The 9,370-nt window shown below is 38.0% G+C and overlaps 1 protein-coding gene across 1 annotated transcript; it reads left to right on the top strand.

Moving 5' to 3' along the window:
• The first annotated feature begins 1,672 nt into the window (after positions 1 to 1,672).
• Positions 1,673 to 5,648, top strand: zgc:153896 (uncharacterized protein LOC569930 homolog). The gene is made up of 5 exons (XM_048261313.1): positions 1,673 to 1,935; positions 3,043 to 3,188; positions 3,805 to 4,440; positions 4,781 to 5,060; positions 5,199 to 5,648. Exons 1-5 carry the CDS (start codon positions 1,686 to 1,688, stop codon positions 5,273 to 5,275), a joined length of 1,389 nt encoding a protein of 462 aa, XP_048117270.1. The 5' UTR covers positions 1,673 to 1,685; the 3' UTR covers positions 5,276 to 5,648.
• The last annotated feature ends 3,722 nt before the right edge of the window (positions 5,649 to 9,370 follow it).

Below are 9,370 nucleotides of genomic sequence, written 5' to 3'. Positions count from 1 at the left end.
AGATTTGCATAAAGAGCATCCACTTTCGGAGGAACATTATGGAAACACTGTGAATTGTAAGCCTACATCCCATAATTTTGCCGACCCCCAGTTTGAAAACCACTGTCCTTATCCTGTCTTATCATTAATAGGAGAACTATATCCATGTTTGTATGTAACTTTGAGTCTTGCCGTTCCAATGGTTCACCATGGCCTTTTTAATCAGCTGCCATTGCCTTTTATTATTCATTATTATTTTATTGGCCTTTAAATATGATTTCAAATTGCTGACAACCTCAAGCTGTCATAAGGAATTTATGATGTACATGTTCAACCTCACTCAAGTACATATTTGGTGATTAGTTTCCTAAGTGGAAAAGATGCAACATAATCATAATGTGTATTACCTTATTATATACCTATAGAATAATATCGGCCCCGATAATCGGCCCCTAGGTACACTTTACTATTACTGGGTTGGACCTGTAAAATCTTACATTTAACATGTCTTGAACTGGACAGAACGGTGAAGCGGTAAATATTAGAATAGAAACTATGATTAATCTGACTCCATAAAATTAAGAACTTGACCTCCCATAATTAACAAGTAATAGCAGAGTAGTGGCATGGCATACGAGGAGAGAACCAATGTTACTTAAAGTCAATGGAAGTCAATGGTAAAATTCAGATAGGTAGGCCTAGTATAACTATAGTGCAGCCAGAATGCTGACCAAAACTACAAGCTGTACAAGTTGTACATGGTTTTAAAGTATAACTTCAGAGTAAAAACAACCTAGGGTCTATTTACGGTAGTTAACAACTTCATACTTTTGATTGAGAGCAAAATTAGGTTAATCGTAAGCCCATTCAGTGATAATGCAAATAAAGGTCTTGCTCAAAACGCCACCAAATAACATAATTTTGCACTCAATCAAAAGTATGAAGTTGTTAACTACCGTAAATAGACCCTAGGTTGTTTTTACTCTGGAGTTATACTTTAACATTCTCCTTTTAATTTACAAGGCCTTGCACCACCTCATTTCACTATGTTTATTAGCTCATTTATACACTAGTATACACTCTTTGCTCTCTGTTGGTTATTCCATCTGTTAAGAAATTATCAGATGGTCAAAGAGCATTTGTGGCACCCAATCTTAGGAATGGCTTTCAAGTTCATGTAAGGGAATCAATATTTCTAAATCCAGATTTAAAACCTACCTTTTTCAAAACACTATAGCCTGGAGTTAAATCCATCGCCTTTATAATACTCCTTGGTACTTTTAATGAGGCTATTTTTATGGAAATGTTTGTTTTATTTCAATTTGATTTTGAATGATATTTTACTTTGTTCAAACAACTTTGTTTGTTGTCTTATTATTATTCTTTAAGTGCCATTGTTTCATCGTTATTTTTACATTTTATTATAATTATTTATTTATAATTGTACTTGTTGGTTGTATGTTTTGTCTTTTTTTTTTTTTTTTAAGTGTGATTGCTCATATGCAGCAATTTGCCTGTAGACATGTGTATAACCATATCACCATGTGTTTTGTACCCATGTTGAAAGGTCACTCTTACAGAAAGAGGATACAGGTTTTAGCAGGCAGGCTACAGTATTATCTTATCTGATTTTTAGTGCTGACTATAAAATGGTGTAGCTTTCCTTCAGCACACCATTCATGCTCCCCTTCTGAACTCATTGCAAGATGAAATTAGGGTTGATATTGGTTGCCTGCATTCTTTATGGTGCAGAATGCAGACCTTTTAGCGAGGGTGGCAGGAAAGGTGGCTTTAACAAGTTGTTGCTCATTTCTTTTGATGGCTTCAGATGGGATTATGATCAGGATGTGGAGACGCCTAATTTTGATCAATTGGTAAAGGAAGGAGTGAAGGCAAAATACATCACTCCACCAATGATCACAATGACATCCCCTTCACACTTCACCACCATCACTGGTAAGAGCAAGAGTATGAAGGCTGTACATTAGGCTCTAAGATGTACTGAATGTTTAATTCTATTCTTCTACTTATTTTTATAACTATAAAGTTTAAGTAAAACTTTATTATGACTAATATACAGCTCTGAAAAAATGAAGAGACCACTACATTTTTCTGATGTCATCCCATGGTTGCTGAGTGACATTCAAATGAGCTGACGGTCATATTGAAAATAAATAAGGAGACCACATATTTTTTTTCAGAGCTGTATATGCTACTACAGTCTTAATTTATTACAAATGATTGTATTAGACTATAACAGCTTTCTCTCGGACTCTATTTCTTGAGAAAGCTCAGGTCTTTAAATGTGTGCAGCAATTGCAGATGTTTTACCAGACTGCTGTTGCAAGTGCAATTTTCTTTGCTGCCATCTGTTGAGACAGCAGCATTAGACCCAGGGACACTAAAACACTGAAAGGCAGTCTCTGTGCTGGGGACACTAAAACACTGAAAGGCTGTCTCTGTGCTGGGGACAGGTCTGGAGCCGCTGGAGCTCACGTACAAGGCCGTAGAAATGTCCTTCAACGTTGATAAAGCAAGTTAATGCCAGTGAGTGAGAGTTTAAGGTCAACCATTATCAGGGGGTCATGTTTGATCATTTTACCTATGACCATCTGAGTCCTTCTAGATAAGGATGTTCTCAAACGTTGCATTATCTGAACTGATTAGAGTATATGATCAATTGAAGAAGATTAATTAGCCTAATATCAGTCATATCCACCTTTATGGTCCTATGTAAAATTGGAGAATGTTCATAACTGGCTTAAAAGTACCTATTTTTTGCCATATACACATGCTCACCATTATATACTGAAATGATCTATGTCAATGAAATACAAACCAACTGTTTGTCAGATTGTTCCCATATTTCTATCCCTGTTCTTTGAGGTTAGTTTGCTCCAAATTGCCTCATTGTCTGTGATGTACCCATGCATTGAAAATGGACTGCAACTAACAACAACACAACTAAAATGCTGTCTGAGAGGGAAGTGTGGGTTTGAGCAGCCGTGTAGAATAACCAACACACAGTCTAATTAATATTGATGTCAACATTTGTACTTGTAGGGAGATGGATTGAGGATCATGGAGTGGTACATAACATGCTGTTTAACTCCACAACACTCCTAAAAATCACCCACAAGGCAACAATGAAGCGCTCCGAGTGGTGGGACAACGGAGCCCTGCCCCTATGGATCACAGCACAGAACCAGGTGGGGACACTCACAAAACTATTCTCCAGTGACTATGTACATGAATAGATACATGTACACAGCAATCAATCTATTAGCCAAAAGAATAATAACCAACCAACAGAACTATGATCAGTCACAAATACTAATGACACTCTAGAGGGGAAAGATTGAAGTTTGAAAAGTTAGAATACACACATTCAATCATAACTATTTTAGTGAAATGGTACATAGTCAAGCACAGGATCAAAATCCGCACACTCAGATCTGTGCAATAATATAGGAATTTATCAAGCTTTCGGCCAAAAACCTTCTTCAGGAATAGTGAAATACAATATATAGTATGATACTGTAGTTATAAAAGTGTAGTGAATTTCACAAGAATTAGTTATGTAACTTTCAGACAGCATTATTATATCAGGGAACTTCAAAACTTGTGAAAATAGCCTATATAATCTGGAAAGTTCTTTGTTTTTTCTCTTTAAATGTATGTAAATGTAATGTAGTAGTGTATATTGTATTTTATAAATATGCCTAAATAATGCCTGTAAGAGATAAACAATAAAACATTCTCTTACTTGTTTCTTATTATTACTGCCCAACAGAGTAATGGCATATTTTATTCATTTTCCATCAGGGACTGAAAACAGCATCTTTTTACTATCCCGGAGGTGGAGTCAACTACAGTGGACAAGCAGTGGACCGAGCACTTGTTGAATCCTATGGTATGCCAGATGACAATGAGACAGAGTGGCAAGAGAACATAGACACCGTCATGCGCTGGTACACTCAGGAGGACTTTGACTTTGTCACCCTGTACTTTGGGGAGCCTGATAGTGTGGGACATTCCAAGGGTCCAGATACCCAAGAGAGAAAGGACATTATAAAGATGATCGACCGCACACTTGGTTACCTCAAAAGGGCTATTGCAAAGCATGGCCTAACTGACAATCTAAATGTCATCATCACATCTGACCATGGCATGACCACAATAAAAAAGGAAAAACACGATCCAACTGTCAAAGAAATCATACTCAACAAATATATTAACTTTCTGCAGCTAGTACACTTTGAACTGGTTGATTATGGTGGCTTTGGAATGTTAAGACCCAGGAATGGCAAAAAGCAAGACATTTATAATAAGCTGAAGAATGCTCATCCCAATCTGACAGTGTACATGAAAGAAGATGTTCCTGAAAACTTTCACTTTGCCAAAAACAGCAGAATCCAGGACATTATTCTTGTGGGAGATTTAGGTTACAACTTGAATTCAGTGAGTATTTACTGGTTTCCACTCTGATACAAGGTGTACAGTGAAAATGGGCAAAATTGAAAATATCAGGAATCAGGATATTCTACACTAGAGATTTTGTATACTTACATTTTCTCACATGAATACTGGCCTTGGATACTGTTATATTGCTTTAGTATTTTGTCTTATAATGTATAGTGTCTTCTTTTGTATAGCATTAGCTCTTTATTTTAGGGACCAAGACCAGTAAACTTTTGACTAACTAATAAGGTATATATCAGTTCAATCTGGAACACAGTGTAAGTTTTGGTAATGTTTTGTGGGAAACCATTATTGAGACAGTTGTTTCTGGTGTCCACAGAGAGCAATCATATATGTGAACAAAGGAGATCATGGCTTTCATAATCAGGAAATGGACATGAAGATGATCTTCCGAGCATTTGGACCAGATTTCAAGAAGAACTACTTGGCTTCTCCATTTGACAGTGTGAACATCTATGCCCTCATGTGCAAGCTAATGGGTGTCAATCCGGCCCCAAACAATGGCTCTCTGACCTACACTGAGGATATGTTGGTAGATGACTTCGACAATCTTCATCCAACAAGCCCAACTCCAACAGAGACAGGCACGACTACTCCAGGTACTTTATCGGTGATACCCCCATGTGTTAGATAGAGATGGGTGTTGCTATTCAGTGAGTGTATTCATGTTCCCATGTGATAGATAGAGATGGGTGTTGCTATTCAGTGTATTCATGTTCCCATGTGTTTCGTTCCAGCTGGCCATGGAGAGAGGAATCAGATGTCACTTGCTCTACTAAGTGTGTTGATCTTCACAATGTCTTGTTTACTATAAGACGTTGAAGGAGGACCTCTGAAACAACTGAAAGAAATAATGCTTAGAAACATCAAACATTTATTTAAACATTTAATTATATGTATGTACACTGACCCATGATCTGAGATTGACACTAAATATTTGTAATAATATTAAACATTATATTATGAAATGTTTTGTTGGAATGTTATAAAGTTGTACTGTTGAATGTCAGGACGTTGTGAGAAATATGCTCTTTTCAGATCTCAGATCTCCTTCCTGCTTTAAATGTTAACCACGTTTGATCCGATCCTACTGCTTCATGTTTTTGATTTGTTTTTCTACTATGTTTATTTACTGTCAGCTAATGTGCTTGACAAATAATGATTTCAATAAATATAAAAGTATAGTATTATGTTGAAGTGCTATTTTCTTTAAAGACATTATAAACACACTACCTTAACAGTCTGGCCGCGCAAACATTATTATTAGCACAACTGGTACTGATAAAAGTTGACGAGGTTGCTAGCTTATGTATTTTGGTGAAGCACTTGTTTTTGAACAGGACTCAGTCACCAATCAAAAGATTCACAGTTCACCTCAAAAGCATTGGCCCAGTAGTGGTCAAAGGGGGTGGGGGTGGGGGTGGGGGGTCAAGCAGCCTAATAGTAAACCACGCTGGGAATCCATACAAAGTTGGAGACACTCGAAACAGGGAAACAAAAGTCTATAAAGACACAAAGGGCACCTCTTTAAAATGATATACCGGTACACAGATATGAAAAAAGGCTAAGTTTACTACATGCTGAATAACCTGGGTATCTAGTAGGCCAGAGCCACCTGAGTTCTTTTGTTGGCCAGATGTAACAGAAGATTGGTTTGTCAGTCAAGCTACCTTATTATTTACAGATCCATCCACTCTTTCTTTGTGCCTATCTAAAAGTCAAGGTTTCCTGCTTTCACAAGCTGCCCTTCTTTATGAGCGTTACAGACTGGCTTAGGTGCTGAGGCTTATGCAAGGAACCTGTCTGGACTATTGTTGCTATACTGTACCTAGCCAACACAATAAATGTGAACACAATGAAATTTGTACCACCAACCACCAAAAGAACCTCTGGGGCATGATCAACATTCATGTGACACATTACAATATGAAGTGAAAGTGAAACCCTTCAATCACGGCTTAGAAGTATGCAGGTCCACCTCTGAACCTTTCCTATTTTAGCAAATTGTAGTACTACTGATAAGTAATTTCCCGTGAGGGAAATTTGGTCTCTGCATTTATCCCAATCCGTGAATTAGTGAAACACACTCAGCACACAGTGAACACACAGTGAGGTGAAGCACACACTAATCCCGGCATAGTGAACTGCCTGCAACAACAGCGGCGCTCGGGGAGCAGTGAGGGGTTAGGTGCCTTGCTCAAGGGCACTTCAGCCGTGCCTACTGGTCGGGGTTCGAACCGGCAACCCTCCAGTTACAAGTCCGAAGCGCTAACCAGTAGGCCTTGGCTGCCCCACGGATGACCAGCAGATGCTGGTATTTAGGCAAATACTGATGCATGTATCAAAATCTGGCAGACGGACTTCTGTGCCATGAATGTCTCTAGGAGGAAATGACAAGTAGATAACTGTTACCTCCATCGCACCCCCCCTCCCCCCAGTCACTTGATATTCCTGCTATTTACTATTTCAGCTTATACTTTGTATCCTAGATATCTCATTAATATATCCAGTACGTCTTGCTTTTCTGCTTTTTGATGATGGATAACACCCGTTCAGTGAATGCAGCCCTCTATGTCCCTAGATATCTATTTACATTGCTGGGTTAACGATTCTTGACCTTGTTTTGTACCCTGACTTTGGTTTTTGGATTTGTGATTTGTAATTGTATGCCCCTACCTGTGCTGCTGTGTTTGACTTAGTAGACCTGGATTTTGCTACTGGATTAAAACTTATCCTTCTCCACATCTGAGTCTGACTTGCCTTCAAACATAGTATCCCAGTTAAGTTAATAAACAATACCAACTTGCAATTATGAATTTCCTTTACACACTACATCAATGTAAGGTTCAGTCCAAAATTTAATTTTATCTGTAAACGGCCATGAAAATGCCCTGCCAGGTGTTAGATTTTAGTGGTTTTCTGTACGTCATTCTTTTGGTTCTTTGTTTAAGATACTGCAGAAACTGTGGGGACAGGACGTTTATTGTAAGCAGACAGAATGTTGTCACTTTACAATAGCAAATGGTGTACCTAACTAATTGTTCCCCACAAGAGACATCTTAATTGAATAAGGCTATAGCACCCCCCCCCCCCCCCAGCCAGGAGTTTCCTAGTTCTTGGCTTCAGTTCATTACCTTGGCTTCACCTTGCAACACTGTGCTGTGCTGTGCGTATAACAGAGTTACCAGAACCAGTTTTACCTGCTCTTAACTACACTGGAAAATCTACTCAGTCAACTGTGTCTACATTTGGGATTAAGGAGACAATTTTAATAGCATTCTTCACAGGGTAGAGGCATCAGAGAATTGTCAAGTGCATGTAAGAAATGTGGTAGCCAATGTGTCGACTATTGGAGTCATTGTAAAACTCTTGGGCTGGGGGCCTTAACACTATATGTGATGTACACACTTGTGTTTCTAATATTTAGAATTACCCTGATGGAGAAAAATGACTTTATTCTCTATGGTAGCATAACATTGATTAAATCATAATCAATATGTATGCCATACATTACATTATATTGTAATGTTTTGCGGTATGCTTTCTACAACATGCCAAACTGGTTGGCACATTGAGTGGGTTGCCAGGCTCTTTGCACAGCAGTATTGGATCTGACTTTGCCTCAACTCAGCTGTCTTCTGTGTTGTGAAAGCCAAGAGGTAATGAAAAGCTGTCCACTGGTGCAACACAGTCGTTTGCATGCAGAACTCCTCTTCAACATTCCTTTTCCCTTTTTACATTACTTTTTGTTTTTGTCTGTGTTCGAAAGAGGACAGGAGTTGAACATATGGCACAGCGTGATATCAAGAAGTGTAGCTTAATTATATATCCTGGTATCCATAAATACATCTGACATGACACAGGAGATTTAGTTTGGAGTTATGTTTGGAAGCTTCAGGATTTTCAATTTCAATTTCAAGAGATATCATTGTTATTTCCTTGTACCAGGGGTGTCAGGTGCATATTAGGTTGTGGGTCGGATTTGTTGGAATGAGACCTCGTAGGGGCAGTCATTGTCATGATCATTCTGGGTCATTATCATTTATCTGCATGGGTATCAGATTGTTGATTGACAAGGTAAATAGGTTTATCATGTACTGCTGTATACTGCTCTTTCTTTCTTGAAATACTCTACCTTCCAGGCTTGGAATTTCACCATTTTAGGGGCAAGGCCACTAGGCCTTCAGTTGGGCATATTTGGTGGGGGGCACAAAGGCCACATGTCAGGGCACCAAGGCCAAAGTTAACTATACAGTAGTAGGCTATAAAAATGATCAAAGTTGTATTTGGCCTATTCACAACAGTAGACCTGCATCACTATATGAAACATTACAAAAACATGAAACATGACATATTACATATAACTGTAAATCATCTGATCATCTAATATTTACAGATATCTAGGCTATATTTAACATTTATTTTATATTTGGCCTGTTTGAAATCATGTATTGAACAATTTAAGCACAGCTCAGCTTTAAGAAACTCAAATAGGCTAGATGCATGCTTAGCATTTTGTGATCATTAAGGCTACTTAGTCAGCACAAACTCTTAGTCAGCTGTATATCATCTGATTTTAATATTTACCGATATCTAGGCGATATTTGTAACATTTATTTTGTATTTGGCCTGTTATGAAATCATGTAGAAAAATGTAAACACATTGTGAAACTTAAAGCCCGAATTTGGAGGCATGCATGTCGAAATTTGCTACAAATTCAAACCTGGATTATCTGGAATGTACGAAGGAGTATCAGGGCCACACATGAAGAAAAACAAATATTTTTGCCATGGCGAGATTAAACTCGTCATGTTGACTTTAAAGTCAACATGTCGACATTAAACTCGACATTTCGAGAATAAAGTTGAAATGTCATGTCAACTTTAATCTCGACGTGTCGACTTTAAA

This window comes from Alosa alosa, chromosome 13 (genome assembly GCF_017589495.1).
Source record: "Alosa alosa isolate M-15738 ecotype Scorff River chromosome 13, AALO_Geno_1.1, whole genome shotgun sequence".
Taxonomy (NCBI): domain Eukaryota; kingdom Metazoa; phylum Chordata; class Actinopteri; order Clupeiformes; family Clupeidae; genus Alosa; species Alosa alosa.
This window is presented reverse-complemented; position numbering and strand designations above follow the sequence as displayed.